Source organism: Elaeis guineensis, chromosome 16, assembly GCF_000442705.2.
Source record: "Elaeis guineensis isolate ETL-2024a chromosome 16, EG11, whole genome shotgun sequence".
NCBI lineage: Eukaryota > Viridiplantae > Streptophyta > Magnoliopsida > Arecales > Arecaceae > Elaeis > Elaeis guineensis.
In genome coordinates, this window is record NC_026008.2 from 29,311,105 (window position 1) to 29,330,239 (window position 19,135).

General features: G+C 39.8%; 1 protein-coding gene across 1 annotated transcript; it reads right to left on the minus strand.

Annotated features, from left to right (window-relative positions):
- Positions 1-4,726: 4,726 nt before the first annotated feature.
- LOC105059363 (histone H1) lies at positions 4,727-5,670 on the minus strand. The gene is made up of 2 exons (XM_010942636.4): positions 5,393-5,670; positions 4,727-5,309 (listed from the first exon to the last, which is right to left on the minus strand). The coding sequence occupies exons 1-2, from the start codon at positions 5,594-5,596 to the stop codon at positions 4,893-4,895; spliced, it is 621 nt and encodes a 206-aa protein (XP_010940938.1). The 5' UTR covers positions 5,597-5,670; the 3' UTR covers positions 4,727-4,892.
- Between the last annotated feature and the right edge of the window lie 13,465 nt (positions 5,671-19,135).

Sequence of the window (19,135 nt, forward strand, 5' to 3'; positions counted from 1 at the left end):
AACAACAGCGGAATAATTAGTCAATAATTCAAATCCAAAACAACGATCTAAATTTTTTCTTTAATATCTCAATAAATTCAACAATGATTCATAGACCTTACATCAAATTCAATAAGACTTCAATTTAAAATAAAAGTATGGAGATTCTGCTTCTGATCACTCTTCCATTCATATTTTGTATCATCTTAATTCCTCAATATCTGTAAAAAAATAGTAAAAATAGGAGGTAATGAGCTAGACAGCCCAGTAAGCAATGATCACTTTTCAACAGATTTTATCAGGCATTTAAGTAAATAATTATTTATAGAAAATAAACATATAGAGTTCATCAAATCGAAATCAATTTCAATTATGCAACATAATTCATGCCAAATTCATTTCTTTTTCGAAAATTCAAGTTTCTTTCCAGATTTCAATTTCTTTCGTTCTTAAATTCTTTTCGTCAACCATGAGCTATGACCATATTTTTCCTGTGGCAGGGTCATAACACCACGTATCTTCTTACGGTGAGCTGCGAATCATCTGACAGCCAAGTCCTTTGGAACCGCTAGTCTCTCTGGCGGTTTGTCGCTGGTCTCTCTGGCGATATGAACCCTCAGGATGAATCAATTGCCAACGTATATACCCCCATTGGCGGGGTTCTTTACATAGTCAGGTTGTCAATTCATATTGTTCTTATATCAGAATTCTTCATAAATCATGTTTTATATTCTAATTTCGATAATAAAAATATAATCATGTAGTATTGAAATCAATCAATATAATGTATCATGGAATCAATATGTTCAATCATGCTTCATCATAACATTTCAAATAAGATATTTTCATAACAAAATATCATTCATCCAATTCATGCATCGTTTCACAAATCATGTCAGAAAAATATATTATAATTTATCGATAAATCTAGAAAAAAGTGAAACATTATTTACCTCGAACGCATTCCAATAAATCCACATAATTCTATAAATTTTCTTCCAAAAATTCTGTTCGTAGATCATATCGCGATATCCCATGATCAAACATCCACAATCCTATACAGAATCAATTTCAATAATTAGAAAGAATACGAATACCATATTTCAACGGTTTAGATTGGATCCGATCATCTAATTTCATCTAATCAAAATCTAATTAGGACCTAAACGATCCAAAGTTTGACTATCAGATCAAATCGGATAAGAAGTGATAGGACCGAAGTTTTTTCATCGATTTCATAAAATCAAGTAGAGAGAGACAATTAGAGGAGAGAGAATACATGAGGTACAATTTGAATTGATCAGATGACATAATCCAACATTACGATTGGTCCAATATCTCGATTGATGAAATCAACATGATCAAATCAAGTCATGGCTAGATCGGGATCATAGATGATCAAATCTAAAGATTCATGGTCTGATTAAGGTGGGTGCCAGTACGCTGTCTGACAACCATGGTTCAGGGTTCTTCATTAGAATCAGATCAGGACTATTAAAAGAAATTTCTTCATTCACTAACCTTTTTAGAGAGAGAATCAATCAAGAGAGAATATTTTAGAGAGAGAAAATTCTAGAGAGAGAAAACTCATCTTGAATTCTTCAGACAATATGATTCAACAAATCCGATCGATCGGATCAAATCATGCTAAAATTATCATGTAGATAATTTAATAAAATCATAAAAAATAGAATCTTAAAAATACCTAATCTGATCAAAGTGGATGTCGGTGTACCGTCCGGTGATCACAGATCAAAAATCTATCACTAGGATCATTTAAATTCATCATCATTCTTCTCAAAATTTTAAAAAATCTTAGGAGAGAGAAATAACTTAGAGAGAAGATTCTAGAGAGAGAAAGTAGAGAGAGAAAATCCAATTCTAGAGAGAAAAAAATACTAATTTAGGCTGAAGAAAGAGAGAAGAGAGAGAAACTCTCTTTCTCATATTTTATTATTTATATCATTATTTATTTATTTATTTATTTTATTTTTCTTTCTTTTTTTCTTTCTTTCTTTCTTTCTTTCTTTTTTTTTCTTTTTCTTCACAGAAGAGAGGGGAGAGAAAATCTTATTTATTATTATTATATTATTATTATATTATTTTTTATTTTTTTTTCTTTTCTTTTCCTTCTTTTTTTTTTCCTTCTTCTTCTTCTTTTTCTTTTCTTCTTCCCGGACTTACTTTGACCGAAACAGGGGATGCGATCTCCCCTTCTTTCTCGTCCAAATCTCCCACAGGATCTCGTCGAAACAACGGGAGGGGAGGTCCAAACCTGAGGCGGCGCAACTGTGACACCCGGTCTGGGTGCTCGCCGGCGGCGGACGGCGTCGAAAAAATCCAAAAAAATCCGAAACAGAGGTTCTTGATACTATTTTTTTTTTCCAAAACAACACCGTAATAATCGGCAAAAATTCTAGTTTATAATCAAGAGGAGATTGAGGAGAGGATACCTTGCTCTTCGTAGAGATTTTTAGGCCACAAAATCACCGACAAAAATCTTCAATCTAAGAACAATGAACAACGAAAAATCGAGAGAAAAAAGAGATGAAAGGAAGATTTTAGGGTGATTCACGAAGGAGGAGGCGAGGGGCTTGGGTTTTATAGAGGAAGAATCCATTTTTTACTCGGATTTTCCTCTCTTTTTCACGGTGGGAAGAAGACTCTCAACGGAAGTCTTCTTCCTCCCGATATCCTCTATTTTCTTTTTTTTTTTTTTTCCTGGATGGGCTTAGTGGGTTTGGGCTTGGGTCATCACATAAGATGACACAGATGTTAAGATCGGATACGGTAAGATTTAATCGGATTGAAAAAAAAAATTTATACGATCGAATTCAATTAGATTAAAAAAAATTTAACTTACTGCCAATCGTTTATCATATATATAAATTGATTAAAATCGAAATAAATTATTTTCAGTGAATTCGGATGGATTGTGTTTGTTTGGACTTCAATATTAATCCAATATTATTTTTAAATTTAATATTAATTTATTTAAATTTATTTTTTATTGATTTAATAAAAAAATTTAAATTTTTAAAATAAAATCTATGTGAAATATTAAAATATGAAAGTCTAAATAACACCATCCAAAATAAAAATAAATTTATAAAATACTATATCGATTGAATTTGATTTCATATAAATTAAAAATATAAAAATTAAATTCGATCGTAAATAATTATTTTTTTATAAATCTAAATTCAATCCACCTCATTTATATTTTTCAATGATCGAAACTAATATTTATTGAATTAAATTTGATGATTTTTTTTAAATTTTAATTATTTACTCAACTCTCAAATATTATATTAAAAATATAATAAATTTAAATATACAATAATAAGAGCCATTAGGTATTGATACAATGGCCCTAGGGACTGCGCTTCAAATGGATGGTGGGCACTTTCTTCTTCCCTTTTTCTTCTTTCTTCCTTCCTTTCTCTCTTTCTTTTAAGAGAACATATCAACCACTACTCTTTCTCAAAGAGTTGAACGGCCTAAAAAAATCTAAAAATAAAATATTTTTTAAAAATATGAGGGGTCAAATTCAAATCCTTCAAAAAATATCTCAAATCCTTCAAAAAAAAAAAAATATCTCCCGAATGCTTTAGTATATATGTTACCATCAAATCTACTGCACTTATCTAATTCAGATAAAATTAAATAAAATTATACTATATATATTACCACCAAATCTGCTGCACTTATCTAATTTAGATAAAATTAAATAAAATTATCATATATTTAAATACTGATCAAACAATTACCTCTATATATATATATATAAATAAATATCAATCATATGTTCAAAAACTATCCATATTCAGATATCCAGATACGAAAATAAATCCAAACAGCTACACTATCTGATCCACTTTTATCCCTGACTCATTCCCTTCTCTCATTGACTCATTCCCAATTCCGTCAGCTCTCTCTCCCATTATCTCCCTCCACAAAGATGCCGGGACCTCTCGATAGGCTACCGTCATAAGCAACTCTCAGACACTCTTTTCCATCCCCTCATCTTTCTGCTGCCACCCCCACACTCCTCTCCACCTCTTCACCAACCACCAATATTTGTGGAGACCAAAACTATCGACACACCCAAATTTGTCAATATTACCACCACCATCACAAAAACCAGCAACAGCAAAACTAAGTCTAGGAGGAGCTGTGCAGCCCCACCATCTACACTTTAATATCACCATCAATAATGGATTTCATCCAGTTAAAGAGACTTGGACCAATTCAAATGAATCCAAACCCAACCAGTCCAACTTGTCCACTAGATAAGGTTGATAGTGGATAGACTTAGCACGGACCAACAGTTCCTGACCTTGGTTGGCCACAGATTAAGTTGGATTAGTATTAATTAACATCAGACCAACCTCAACCCTGATGCCAATCTAATCAGACTGCAACCAAATCCAATTAAAAAACCCATGAATAAAAGAATCTACGTTATTTTTATATAAAATATACTGAAGTATATGTTTAGCAAGAAATCGCATCCGTTCACTCAAAAGATTTTGAGAATGCCCGAAATCTTTAAGCCACCAAGAAAATGCTGCGCAACTCCATTAATATAACCCATCCAAACATCAGCTTAGGGGGACAAACGATTGTGTTGAACTGGGAGATTCTCAATCAAAATTCAAACTCCTTCAAGAAACCCCAACCCAATCACTCAATTTCCAAACACAAACACAAAATTTTAAACTTTAAGATCATGAAAACCATGAAATTCCTACAGGAACTGTGCATATTATTGACCTCCCATATCATTAGTCACCAAAACATAAACTACAAAAGAGAGAGGCAACCAAAACATACAGGCCAAGTACACAGAAAACTAAACCAGGAATTTATACAAAGATGAACAGAGCCATGGAGACCATCGATCTCCACCATCAAACAGTTGCCTTCTTAGCCTTCTTGGCCGCCGGGGACTTGATGGACTTGGGCTGCTTCGGCTTCGCAGGGGTGGCCTTCTTGGCCTTCTTAACCGCCGGCTTCTTCTTAGCTTTCGAAGGCTTTGCCGACTTCTTCGAAGCAGCAACAGCGGCCTTCCTCTTGGCAGGGGCAGAGGCAGTCTTCTTCGCCGGCTTCTTCTTCTTCTCCTCCTCCTTTCCAGTCTCCGATAGTTTGAAGGAAGCCTTCACCTTCACAAGCTTGCCCTTTGCGGTGAAATTCCTCAACTGGATGGCCAAGACCTTCTTGTAGTTCGCCGGCAGGACCCCTTTGTGCTTCTCCTCCATATGCTTAGCAATGGCGTAGGAGCTGGAGCCAGTCTTCTCGTTGAGAGCCGTGATCGCCTCTTTGATCATCTAAACCAATTCCCAGGAGATCAAAATTCGAACTTTTTAACATAGGGATCATCCAATTGGAGAGGGAAAGAGGAGATTTTTACCTGGAAATAGGGAGGGTGGGAAGGGGCAGGGGGCTTTGGAGCCTTGGGCTTCTTCTCCTTGGGAGCTTTCGGGGCTCTCGGCTTCTTCTCCCTCACCGGCTTTTCCTCAGTGGGCTTGGGCTCCGGCGGGACCTCCACAGCTGCCTCCGCCGGCGGCAACTCGGCGGGGGCTGCCGGGACCTCGGCTACTTCGGCACTCGCCATGAGTGGAAGACGACGTTTACCGCAAAAACAAACACTTCACAGATCGCTCTGGCGGAGAAAAATAAGGAATTCGATGGGATTTTATAGGAGGGGGCAGGATCCGGTGGAGGAGATGTAGGAGCGCTGTGATTGGCTGGAACGGAGGCACACGGATCGACCCCCTTGGGGGGCTGAATCCGGGCCGTCCACCTGTGTGGTGATGCGGGCGGACGCTGCTATCTTTTGTACGACGTAGGATTCTGGAAGATGCTGGATATCGTCGACACCGGAAGGTGTGTTTGTGTGTGTTTTTGGCAGGCAATTGGGGAGGCTGACATTCGGCTGGGAAATGAGGTTTGTTTTCAATGTCATTACATCAGATTGGAGATTACGAGCAGAAGATTATTGAGAACTTGGAATGAGGAAGAATGGTTGTGTCTTTGCTGAGATTTTATGTTTCAAAGCAAAATCCCAAACCCATGTTTGTGGGTGTGAAGTTTTTTTTTTCTTTGTTACAATGAGTGTCACGTTATTAGATTGATGAGTAATAACGTCAACTCAAAAACATTATTTTATTAAATAAAATAGTAGTTCGTTTCAGCTTCTTAATTCTAGTTTGGAATGTGTTTTGAAGCATGTCTCGTGTTAGAGAGATTGAGACCAACTTCCCAAAATAAGGCATTTGAATCTTTGTGAAGCATGAGATGGCAAAATCACTATTATTATTATCTTTAAAAAAAATAGCTACAAAATGCCTGACGATAGAAATGGCAATAAGGAGAAGAATGAGGCAGAATAACTTAGTAATTTAGGATTATAGTATTATTCTGCTATGACTTGGACTATATTGGGCTAATTGCAACATAATGATCAAAGTTAGACGAGGGAGTACTAGTTTATTTTTTTCCATCCTACACAAAACCCCAATAATAAGTCTAGGGATAGAGATATTTGATTCAACTTGAAACCTAATCCTTTCGCTTCTTGTCTCTTTTTTTGGGCAAAGAGAAGAAGCTTTATTTACAAGTACAGTTCACAGGCAAAATGGTATAAATCGAGCCTCAATCCCAAACAATAATAGCCACAAAAGAGGCTCAGTTCTGAGCATAAAGAAGATAGCAGGCCATGTATCCAAGCAAAACATGCAAAGGTATAAACATTATTATAGGGGAAACAAAAGACTACACATCCAGATAAAGTACACATGTCCCTGTACATAACCCAAACAAAATAGCTAGCTGAGTAATGTGTGAGTAGCGTGAAACCAAAGATCAGCCAACTAGGAAGAGCTGACCGTAGGGTCCACAAGCCAGAAATAGGAAGAATTGGCTGGATCATGTGCATAGCAAAATAAAGCACTGCAATGAATGGAATTAGATCGAGTTAGTGGGAAACAAGAAAACCATGCAAGAAGAAGCTCGTCTTGTCCATTCAGATTCCAGACCACCATGAGACTTCTCTAGTATAGTGCTATTTGACAGGATGGAGCAATAGATAGAGGGAGAAGAGTCACGATAGCAATGAAGTTGAGATTAGACCATAAAGAACCGCCCAAGAAATCCAATCCTTGCTTTGTACCACCAACATAAGAAGACCCTTGATAACAGCAAGTACTGGAAAGAGCTCTTTTCAGATTTGAAAAGTTCTAGATATTTTATCCACATTCGTGGGAGTTGATTAAAGAGATTTGGAGATTACCGGTTCGTGGTGACATGAGATATCGGATGATCGAAAGCTCGAGTTGGTAAGGTGCAAGTTATTCGATAGAATTGCCTGAAAGTTGGTGACAACTTTAGACGGATTGAGGGGTTGGAAGTTGACATTACGGGGCTATAGAAGAAAGAGAATCGGAAGAAGGGCCTCCAGGAGCCCAATCTGAGAGAGCTTCACTGCAAACTCTTTGAGCACTACTCCTTATTGAGATAGAAGGAGACGCTGTGGAGATAAAAATCCATAGTGAAGTAGATTAGGAAGGGTGATCAAAACATCAGATTATTTTCATCAGTCGATGATGATTTGGAGGGCTACCAATTATATCAGGCAGTTGAGGAAGAGTGATGGTAGGATGATGGCGGACAGTGAGGAGATTAGAGGCCAGATTCTTCGGTTCTTCAGGTTTCATTGGACTGCCTCTTTGGATGAGGATGGTCACCCTCTCAGGCCTCATACTTCATTCAATATCTCGGTGGAGGAGAATGAGGCCTGAACTCATCCAGTGTCAGCTAAGGAGGTTCGTGGAGCTCTCTGGTCCCTCAAGGAGGACAAAACCTCGAGGCCGGATGTTTTCCACCTTTCTTCTTCCATTAGTATTGGCTGATCATCGGTGGTAAGGTGACTGAGGTAGTGCAGATGGTGTTTGAGGCCAAAGATATTTCGGAGCAGTGGAAGAGGACGTTGGTCTTCCTAATTCCGAAGAGACCTAATGCATCGGCTCCAGGGCACTTTAGATCGATCAGCCTTTGCACCACTCTTTATAAAGTATATGCGAAGATCCTTGTTGGTCGACTTTAGTCGATCATTCCATGCCTGATCAGTCAAGAGCAGGGTACATTTCTTAATGATCATTGCATCACCGACATCTTACTCATCCAGGAGTTTATGCATAACTTGCAGCGTGCCTTTGTTTGTCAGAGTTTGATGGTGATCAAGCTGGATATGGAGCAGATGTATGATGGAAAGAGTTGGCATTTTTTATGATAGATGATTCAGAAGTTCGGATTCTAGGATAGATGGATTGACTATATTATGGGTTGTGTGGAGGCCCCAAGCTATGCCATCCTGATCAATAATTCTTCGACGAATTTCTTTCACTCAATTGACGGCCTTCATCAAGGTTGCCCCTTCTCTTTTTATTTGTTTATTTTATGTGTTAATGCTCTGTCTCATTCTCTTTGAGCGATGGTTCAGAAGGCAGAGCTGGAGTCCTACTGGTCTGCCTTTGGGATGCAGCCACTTTCATATTTTTTGTTTGTAGATGATCGCTTGCTCATCGATCATGCTTCAGTGCAGAATGCTAGATTTTTTGCATCTATTGTTGACACCTACTATCGGACCTCTGGTCAGCTAGTGAATCTATAAAAGTCCACCATTATATTCAGCTCCAAGATGAACATTCAGATGAATCAGGTGATTTGGGATAGGCTGGGGATCCCTGAGCAGATAGGGATCCTGACCTATCTTAAGATTCCTATCACAGGATGGCAACTTCGGAGGGCCGACAGTAGGGCCATGGAGCAACGAGTTTGGAAGTGTTTCAAGTGCTGGCAAGCTATTGCCCTCTCCATAATGGGAGGACTATGTTCGTGAGATCTGTTTTGAGTTCTATACCTACTTATCTCCTGGTCAATACTATTGTGCTGTATTTTAATCTCAAGGGGTTGGTGCAACAGTTTTGAAATTCTCTTTGGGGCTCCAGATAGGGTAGTCATGAGCTTCACCTGCTATCTTGGGAGGTCGTCTGCTAGCCAATATGGGATAAAGATCTTGATATCCTATCCTTACTGGTTATGAGAGAGGTGATAATTGTCAGACATGCGGCTAGATTTCTTATATAGCTTGAGTGCCTGTGGAGCAGGATTATGAGAGTTCGATATGAAAATTGAAGTAAGAGATCCCAGATTCACATGGATCGTAGAAGCTCTTCCATCTGGAGAGAGATTTGCATCCGTGCCTCGATAGTGGTGGCCCAAGTTAGGTGGATTATTGGTGACGGAACCTCGATCAATTTGAGTCAGGATGCTTGGGTATCCAGTCTCCCCCTCTCTCGCTGGCCATGTATGTTAGCATGGAGGTGGATGACGGCTTGCGAGTTAGTGAGCCTATCATTGAGGATAGCAGGGGTTGGAAGACTCATAATATCATCCACCTCTTTGGTGGCCAGCTTACTGATAGGATCCTTGTTATCCCTATTTCTATCCATTAGAGTCATAATTTAAGGGTGTGAAGCCAGTCATGCTGTCCTAAGACTCCTACCTCTAATCTTGCTGCAGTGCACAGGCCAGCACCGATGCGAAGAATGGAGCTTGTTTGAATCTGAAGAGTAGCAATCCATCCCAGGGTCAGACTCTTCTCAGGGATTGGCTATCGATTCGAACTCTTCTCAGGGATAGAAGTATGGAGATTCTATTCATTTGTTTGATCTACGGGCTGAAGGATGAGATGAAGGAGCGTGCCATGCTTCACAATGTAAGGGCATGCTTGATCTGGAGGATGGTGAGCTACCAGTCTTGGGGGGCCACCAGTGGCTCTTGCCTCTCCTCCTTCTTGGATGCGATATACCAGAGTACGACTGAGTGTCAGTCCTCAGATAGTAGGATGGTGTACATTGCTTATCAGAATTGGCTTTTCAAGAACACCTTCATCTTCATGGCTGAGGTTGTGCCTATGCATCGGGTGTTAGAGAGTGCTTGCTATCTTATGGAGGAGTATTTTTGACATTACTGGACAGTCCCTTGATAGCTTGAGGTTCTGGGACTCTCCTACTACGAATGCAGCGACCCGTAGGGTTCTTCGCATTTTTTGGAAGCCTCCCTCCTTAGGGTTTGCCAAGGTCAACTTCGATGGCATGTCAGATATGGCAAAGGTGGAGCAGTCTATATCATCTGGGGTTCGGATGGTAGGCAGCTAGCTACTGGGGCCTCCCTCCATTTTGAGCTTTCGGTTCCTAAAGTGGATCTCTGAGCTGTTTGGGCAGGCATCATCTGTGCACGTCAGGAGTTGTATACGGAGAGGATCCTCATGGAGGGCGACTCTGTAGCGGTCATAGGTTGGATTCAGGATAACACAAAGCACTTAAGAGTTCATCTGCTCCTCCATGATATTTGAGAGTCCCTCTATTAGTGCTCCATGATGGTTATTCATCATATCTATTGGAAGGTAAACAGCATCATGAATTGGGTGACTTACTTTGTTGCTGATCACATTGTAGACTGATCCTGGTGTTATAGAGATGAATACCCTTGGACATTGCATGATATTTTATGTGTTGATTCCTTGGGCTGCTCTCACATTAGAATGGTGTGATCACCTTCTTGTATAAAAAAAAAAATAGCAAATACTTGTGTAAAATCAGCTTTGCCATAGGAACAGGAATATGTTGCCGCAGTATTACAACTTAGAGCAAACACAATAGTGAAGCAATGAAGAAAAAGATATGTGTTGCTGGACCTCTCCGATGAAGTGGTGTGGTGGTGGGATAGCTCGATTCATCTGTCAAGCTGGAGTAATCGAATGTCGATCCAAACCTCGAGGACCTACAAAAAAGTCTGCACACGTTGGAGAAGGTGGGGGTTCTCTAATGGGTGATCCTTCAATGGTTAAGTTAGAGAGTTTCAGAAAGGAAGAACAGTAAAGGAAGATGATGAGAGTATTTTTTGAGCATCCAGAATCCTCCTTGCATTCTCTGTGTTTCCCCTTTTATAAGGAAAGGTCTGGTAGGCGGTTAGGATCTGCTCAGATTGGAGTAGTGGCTATTAAAGTTGTGGTAGTAGGTGTTAGCAGGTTGTTACAGGTGTAGTTGTCCATGTCTGGAGAAGTAGTGGGCCGTCACACTGGAATGTCAACTCAGCAAGGTCCACATGCTGAAGGCTCTTGCAAGTGTCTGACCTAAAGGATGGCTTGCAGAGAAATGGGGCGGAAAGGAGATGAGATCGACCAAAGATCGATGACATTGGGCTTGTTGACCTATCGACCTCTTGTCATCGATCACAGGCCGATGACATTTGGGTTGCATAGAACTCGTGTCCTTGGTCGTCTACATCACGAAACCAGATGTCTGCCATGTTCTCAGAAATGGAACACATCATCAGGCAGATCGAATATAATTTAATACTTATCCCCCTACTTTCTAGTGTGAAGTATTTCCCATTTGGGAAGTAGATTGTCGTTCGGGTTCTGAAGTTGGATAACGTGGTGAGCTCCTCTATCTTCACAAAACCTCATTGATGTAATCAAAGTAGCTGAATGCCAGTTTGGGTTTGCGATGAGAGTTCTGCAAAGATTAGGGACATCAGTGAGTTACATCGGGTCGTCGTCGAGGTTGTGTTTGATTTGTATCGGTGACCATTGGGCACTTCTGGGTCCAATCATCACCTGGCACTCATAAATGTCTTAATGCCACTGCTGAACCATCACTACTCTCTGCATTGATTACCCATCATGGTGTAAAAATATGCACGCTGCCTGATTTCAAAAAGATAATTGACATGTCCTTTCTACAATTATATCTGAGCAAAATTCGAAGCGCGATAATGATTTTGAAAGAGGCGATTTTCGATGCACTACCTTAGTCTACTGGATGATGCCATGTGGTAGTGCTCTGAATGTTAGATGTCGAGAATAAAACAATCTTGGCTATTGGTGCTTCTCTATTTAACTTTGCAATTCATGGCTCCTCATTGTTTCCTTGTAGTTTCCCTTGTAGAATGAAACAAACTCTGTCGTACTTTCCCTGTAGGCTTTTTTTTCATGGCTCATTGTAGGCATAGGGAATGTAGTCGTCTTCTCCGAAAAGACCTAAGATAGATTCTCAGAAAGCCCTTGATGAGGCTCCTCATGGTTGGGGGTGTGCATCGCTGGGACCCGACCATGAAGAGTCCCATGTCCCTGAATCCGATTTGGAGAAGTTTTAGGTTCAGTACTTCATCCCATAGTCCTTTAGTTTGATAGCTCTTGATAGGGGAGATGGGGTTTCTAAACCTCTAGAGGGTTGTGTCACTTTTTATGTAGAGGCACTTCTCTCTAGTCTTTGGTTCCCTTTACATCCCTTTATCTACAATATCTTTGATTATTATAAGATCGCCTTGACCCAAATAGCCTCAAATGGGATTAGGTCTCTAATAGTCTTTATCTTGATCTGCGACATTATGAAAATTTTTTTGAAGAAACATCCATAGAATAAGGATTAGTGGTATTTTTCTTCTCGATTGAAGTGTAAGATCATAACGAGTCTTCTATCTTCGGTCTATAATTGGAAGAATAAATTTTTCTTCATCTCTTCAGATTGTTCCTGGGGCTTTAGGACTACTTAGGATAGCTTTGGTTAGAGCCGAACATTAAGAAGGATCCCTCCTAAGCTGACTTAAGAGATTGAGAAATTGGTCAGGATCCATATCTCCAAATTGAAAAATTTCTTGATCGAGCAGGATTTGTTCGATGTGAGCATCAGCCATGTTGCTTACCAACGTAGGTTTTTATTTTTTATGGTTTTCATTGATTTTGCTTCCTTTTTGTTGCAGATTGTTAACCTCCCTTTTTCTTTCATTATCGCAGAGATGAAGCTCACATTTGATGACTTGGCGACCATGCAGTCGAAGAAGAAGAAGAGGTTAGGACCACCCCCAAAAGCTAAGCCATCGAAGAGAAAGAAAACAATGACCTTGAGTCCACCCCAACCTAGGTCAAAGTCTCCCAAGGTGGTGGTGGTGGTGGAAGGGCCAAGGCACGAGGTTCTCGATGTTTCTCTAGAGGTTTGTTAGAATTTGATATCTCGAATTCGATCTACAGTAGCAAAAATTCAGATGCAGAAAAGTTCAGCTTGAAGAGCACATCACGAGGAGCCTGAAGATATGATTTTTTAATGAGATCCACAATGTACAACCAAATGGGGCCCGCAGGTTGGCCCACATGTGCACAAGCCTGCGGCGTGCAGAGCCTAGGTGGGTGCGTGGGTTCACGACCCAGGCACGTACAGACGCCTGCAGTCGGACGTGGCCCTGTGTGAGCGTGTGGGCGCATGGCCGAGCGCAGGCGTGTGGGTGCGTGGCCCAAGCGGGTGCGGCCCGTGGCAGTTTCTAGCATGGTCCATAATGGACAGCTAGATCTACGATGCAAAATCATGGTCCACGATGCAGTTATTGATCCATTTATGCGGTCTATAGCCTGTTATGCATGATCAAGCAGCTTAAGATGCATGCGGGAGTGATCGAACGGCCAGGGAGGTTTTTGGAGTTTGAATAGGAGTCTGAGGATGATTTGGACTCAGTTTGAGGCCTTTAAGAGGCCCTGTGGGCAGCAGAGAATAGGGTGGTCGGTAGATAACCTAAAGAAGCATCAAGGCATCGCAACAGAGTATCAGAGCTAGGTTGTATCAGAGTATATGGTTGTCTGGATTGCAGCGATGGTGATCAAGATTGAAGAAAATAAAAAAATTAGGCTCAATCAAGATGGAGATCAACTGATATGATGGAAAGAGCAATTTCTCTTTGTGGCAAGTGAGGGTGAAAGATGTGCTCATCTAATAGGAGTTGATCGATGCTCTCTTATACGAGGAGAAGCCGACTGCTATGGAGGTAATAGATTGGAGGTGGCTCCAGATACAGATGGTGAGTACGATCTGCTTGTACTTAATGGGTAATGTGGTGATCTATGTATTTGACGAGACTTCTCCGATGGTGAAGTAGATAAAGCTCGAGGAGATGTATATGATGAAGTTGCTCATGAACGCTCTCTTCCTCTAGAAATAATTCTACTAATTATTGATGACTGAGAGACAAAGTATGTAGGAGCATCTCAGCAACTTCCAAAAGATCCTCACCAATCTTTTTAGCAATGGTGAGAAAGTTAAGAAGAAGATCAGGGCATTGGTCTTGCTTTCATCGCTTCTCTTTTCTTTTGAGTCTTTAATGACTGCTTTTCTAGTAGAAAAGAGTACCATCAAGATGGAAGAGGTTACTTCTACACTACTCCAGAATAAGATTCTCAGACGAGAGAATCGAGTCTCGAGTTCAGATGGCAACTCAGTTATGATGGTATCTGAAGGTGGTGGCGGCAGAAGATGAAGCGAAAGAGAATCGCAATGTGGATGGCGATAGTAGGTAGAGATACAGAAGTGATTAGTCAGGGCATTGTGTCAGGGCATTGTGTCAAAGATTGTCCGCAGCTTAGAGATCGAATGAAGGCTACCATGGCGATAGTAGGTAGAGATACAGAAGACAACAATGATATTCTTCTGGTCTCAGATGAGATATCTACTTCTTTCCACTAGTAGATTATGGATTCTATATATTTACATCATGTGTGTTGCAGAGAGAAACTGTTTGACTTCTTGAATAGCAGTGAAGGTACTATTTATTTATCGGATGGATCGAGCTATGAGATTAAGGGCATCGGGACCATTACCGTGAAGGTACATGATGAAACAATCAGAAAATTAGGTGAGATCCAATATATATCTAATTTCAGAAGAAATTTGATCTCATTGAGCAGCACTGGATCCTCTTTTATAATTGGTACCAGAGCTAGATGGTACCAAGGTGTAGGTGGTAGCAGTGGCGGCTCGACAGCAGGTAGAGACTTGGAGAGATGCAGCAGTAGACCAAAGAGGATGCCAACAGAGAGCAGAAGCAGAAGCAGACTCCATGTATTTGATAATGTTTTGTATTTTATTTCTTTTTCTTTCTATCGTAATAAGGTGATTCCAGATCCACAATAAGGTCGTCATCCCATTGACTGTGGCTTTGGGGCTTTCTTCGAAATTCAACTGACCATCCTCCTTTGACGCTGCTGCCCGAAGGAAAATAATAATATTAATGCAGATGATCGACAATGATGCATTAGCATTCTTCAACCATCACCTAGCCAGAAAGTTGACGGATCTTCTCATTCTTTTGGCAGATCGGGGGATGAGGAAAATGAACTTTATAGAGGATGCACTAGATTCCAGTACAATTAGAATCATTTTAGTGAATCCTTCTTTCCTCCTCATTTTTATGTTTTCTCCTTCCCTTTCCTAATTTTTCTCTTTTTGTTATATGCACTCTTTGGATAGATGGTGCACATCTTTGCTTCTGTTAGGGAGATGTTAGTGGAACATGATCAAGGTAAGGCTTCTCTCGAAGAGAAGCTAAAGAAGGTCGAGGAGGAGTGGAAGGCAGCTAAGGAGAAGTTGAAAGGTGCCAAGAGAAGCTTGAAATTACCTCCAAGAAAGCTAAAGATGCCAAAGTTTGGTTGGAGTTCGACCTTGAGGAGGCCCATGAGAAGATAAGGTCTTTGGAGGAAGACGTTAAGAGGGAGCACGAGGAGAGGAATAGGGATCTAGGCGACCATCTTGGCTACAAAATGAAGACAAAGAAGGTGTTGGCGCATGTGTGGTACTTCCAAGTCTTGGGAGGTCAGAAGAGGAGCCATGGGCTTAGCTTCAGGATTCTAGGACTGGTTTGGGTTCTACGGCTAGGATCAGTTTGATCTTAGGATGGAGGTTCAGCCCTTCACGGTCATGAGGCCCTAGTTTATGAATCTCATAGGGGCTAATCCAAGTTTGGATCAGGTTTGGATCCATAGGATTGAGTGCATGATCAGATCATGAGTGTACATGAGCTTCGGTGAGTGCATTCAGATTGGATTAGCCTAGAGAGTTTTTGGGTTAGGACTTTGGTCCATGTAATAGGTATATATATTTTTATATTATAAACTCTAATAGATGAGAATCAAAGGAAGCTTTTCTCTCGAACTTCTCTCTCTCTGATCTTTGCGTGCTGCCTAAGGAGGTAGCCAAAGGGACTTCATGTGAGGAGAAAAAGGGGGTGCCTCTCTCAAACCCTAGCACCTTGGGTTTTGGAGGAGGCGCCCCATCATGTAGGCACCTCCCTTGTGTGGCTGCCCAAGACTCTATGCTTAGGGAGTCTCCACACCCAAGGATGCCTCTGATCTGATCAGGGATCAGAAGAGGGTGCGGAAGGAGGCTTTAGAGGTGGGCATGAGTGAAGGAAGTGCACAAGATGACGAGCATGGGCAAAGGCTGCAGTTTTATAAAAGGCTGTAGGATCTCTCTTTCTTGTATGGTATAGCTCTAGATTTTGGATACTCCAATACCCTAATTTTTAGGAGGATGAGCACGTGATCTCATGGAGAGGTTTGAACTCTGATTGGATTCAGATCAGAGGTGTGCAGGGGCCAAGATGGAGTGCATAAGGTAAAGGCTGCAGTATGGAGATGCTGCCATGGAGTCCTAGTCTGATAAAGACTCCTCCTCATTAATGGTTTTAGTCTAGATCTGATAGTCCTAAGGTATCACATTCTTAGTCCTAGTTTTTAGAGCTTTGGGAGTGAAAGATCAGATCTGGAGGTGCATCCCAGGTCCCTGGAAGCAGAAGAGATACGAACTAGATCGCTGCTATAGGGTTCTTGGTGCGCAGCGATCTAGAAAATGACGTTTGCTGTCCTTAGAGAGTTAGGATCATCATGGACTCTTGCAGAAGACTTTGTCGCAGGTTTTCTTAGGTCCATGCAGATGTATGGTGGTCGTAATAATTGGTATCAGAGCTTGGTGAAGTGTGGATACGAGGGAGAAGTCACATAGGATGAAATCAGAAATCTACTGCAAAGAATCCTGAATGTCTCATATTTATGGAGCTATTTTTTAATGCCCAAGTTTCAGATATTTTAGGCATTAAAACAGTAAGTTCTTGGGTCAATCATGTATCTATTTTTTTAATTGTGGGCTGATCTAATGTTAGAAAATGTGTCCTAAAGCTAATCATTTGGACGATTATACTTCTTATAATTTATATATAAATTATGAATTAATAAATATTATTTAGTATTTTTCATCATAAAGTGTACATCTTCCTTGTTTGAACTCAAATATTGTGATGAAGTCCTTAGAACTATATGATAATAGATAAAGGAAGATTTATCGAATAGTTCTTAAACATATTCACGATCAAATGATACGTCATTAAAGGACGATAACGTTTATTAAGTGTGGGTCATTGTATGTCATATAGGTTGGTTGTCTTCTTAACCAATGAGTGTGGAGATATTGATATGGTATACAAGTGACATATAGGAGTACATCATCACTGAACAAGTGACTCACCTATAGAGTGCTCCGCTATTAAGAATAGCTCGCGAAGAATATGGGCATAAGTGTCCCTCAGACTTGAGATCACTACAATGACTTGCAAGTAACTCACTGTGTTTTGGTGCCGAACTATCTGAATTTTTAATTTAGTGACAGAAGATTTCTGGATATAGTCAAATACTTGTGGTAGTCGGTGTGTGGATCAAGATGGGATTGATTCCTCCGTATTTTAAGAGTTGATGCATGACTATATTTCAATTGAGTAAGATCTCGATCGGAATAATCCATGTGATAGGTCATAAAATTTGAAAAAGATTAAAATATAATGTGGATGACTAATCCAGAGTTGACAGTTGACCCCTAGATCGTCTTGAATATTCAGAGTCAAAGGGATAAATTATGCAGTAATCATATTCCATGATTTTTGAGTATTGTCTTGTATATATTCGATCTATCCAGACATCGAGAATCATTGCTGGATGGTAACTTCTATTAGTACAGAAAATAATTTTCTGTGCTACCAGCTTAGTGTTCGAACTTATGGAATTACACACAAAAGTCAGACAAAGTAAAAAAGAATTCATCAAGTCTATGTGTTCTATTTGAAAGTATGTGACTTGATTGAACAAATAGATTAGCTTAATTGAGAATTAAGTTAGAGGTCATATGGGATTAAATAAGTTGACATGTCTAGCAAGCACTAGATATGAGGTTCAGGTTTAATTTTGGAGATGATAATGATCTAATCAATGATCCAAGAGATTTATGAGAGAGTTAATTTATATCCTAATTAAGTTCAGATTAGATCTGATTTAATTAAAGATTAATTAGGTTAAAAATTTAAGTTAGACTTGAATTAGAATTCAAATTAGATTAGGATTGAAAGACTCTTTAAGTTTGGTTCAAATCAGGTTCGAATCAGATTCGAATTGGGTTAAATTTAAGCTAGATTGGATATGATTCAAAGAGTTCAAGATACCTGGGACTCTCTCTCCAATAGTGGTCAACCAAAGGAGGAAAGAGAGGGATTTATTTTTGCCCCATATGGGAGCGCACGATGAAGTTTGTTCATGTGAGCAAAGGGCGCTATCATTTCTTTATTACATCTCCTAGTTGGATAATGAAAGAGATCAAATTCAAATCAGATTTGAATTAGAATTTTGATCAGATTTAGGACATCTTATCTATTTAAGGAGGGACCACAAGCCATTGATAGTTATGGTAATATTTTGTGTGACAAAATTGAAAGAAAATTATCGTGTGATGTTGTGCGATAAGAAAAAGGGAGGCATCCGTTCTTCCTTAGCATGGAGAATTTGAGGTGCCCTATTTTATGGCATGAAGACCCCTATCTAGGCACCCTCTTACTGCGAGATGAGATCTCATTTCTTTCTTTGCTTTCCTTCTAAAGATTAATGTTCAAAAAAATTATTTCGCTTCCTTACGGAGCCTGACATGCGTGTGAAGTAGTGGGCCTGTGCATTCAGACCTTGCGAGGGTTCAGATTCAAGTAAAAAATCCTTAATATTTGATCCCTATTCTACTATAACTAAGGTAAATATAAATATTATATTACTACTAGTATAGAAAATTTTTTAGATGCACCCTGACCATTCGATCGGATCAGATGAATTTTTTTTTCAACTGGTATCAGAGCCAGACAGATATATTGATGCATAGATTAATTTTTTTGATATGTATATATGTGATATATGATTAGATTTTTATGTTAGATATTAAATTTGATTTAGACCTATTAG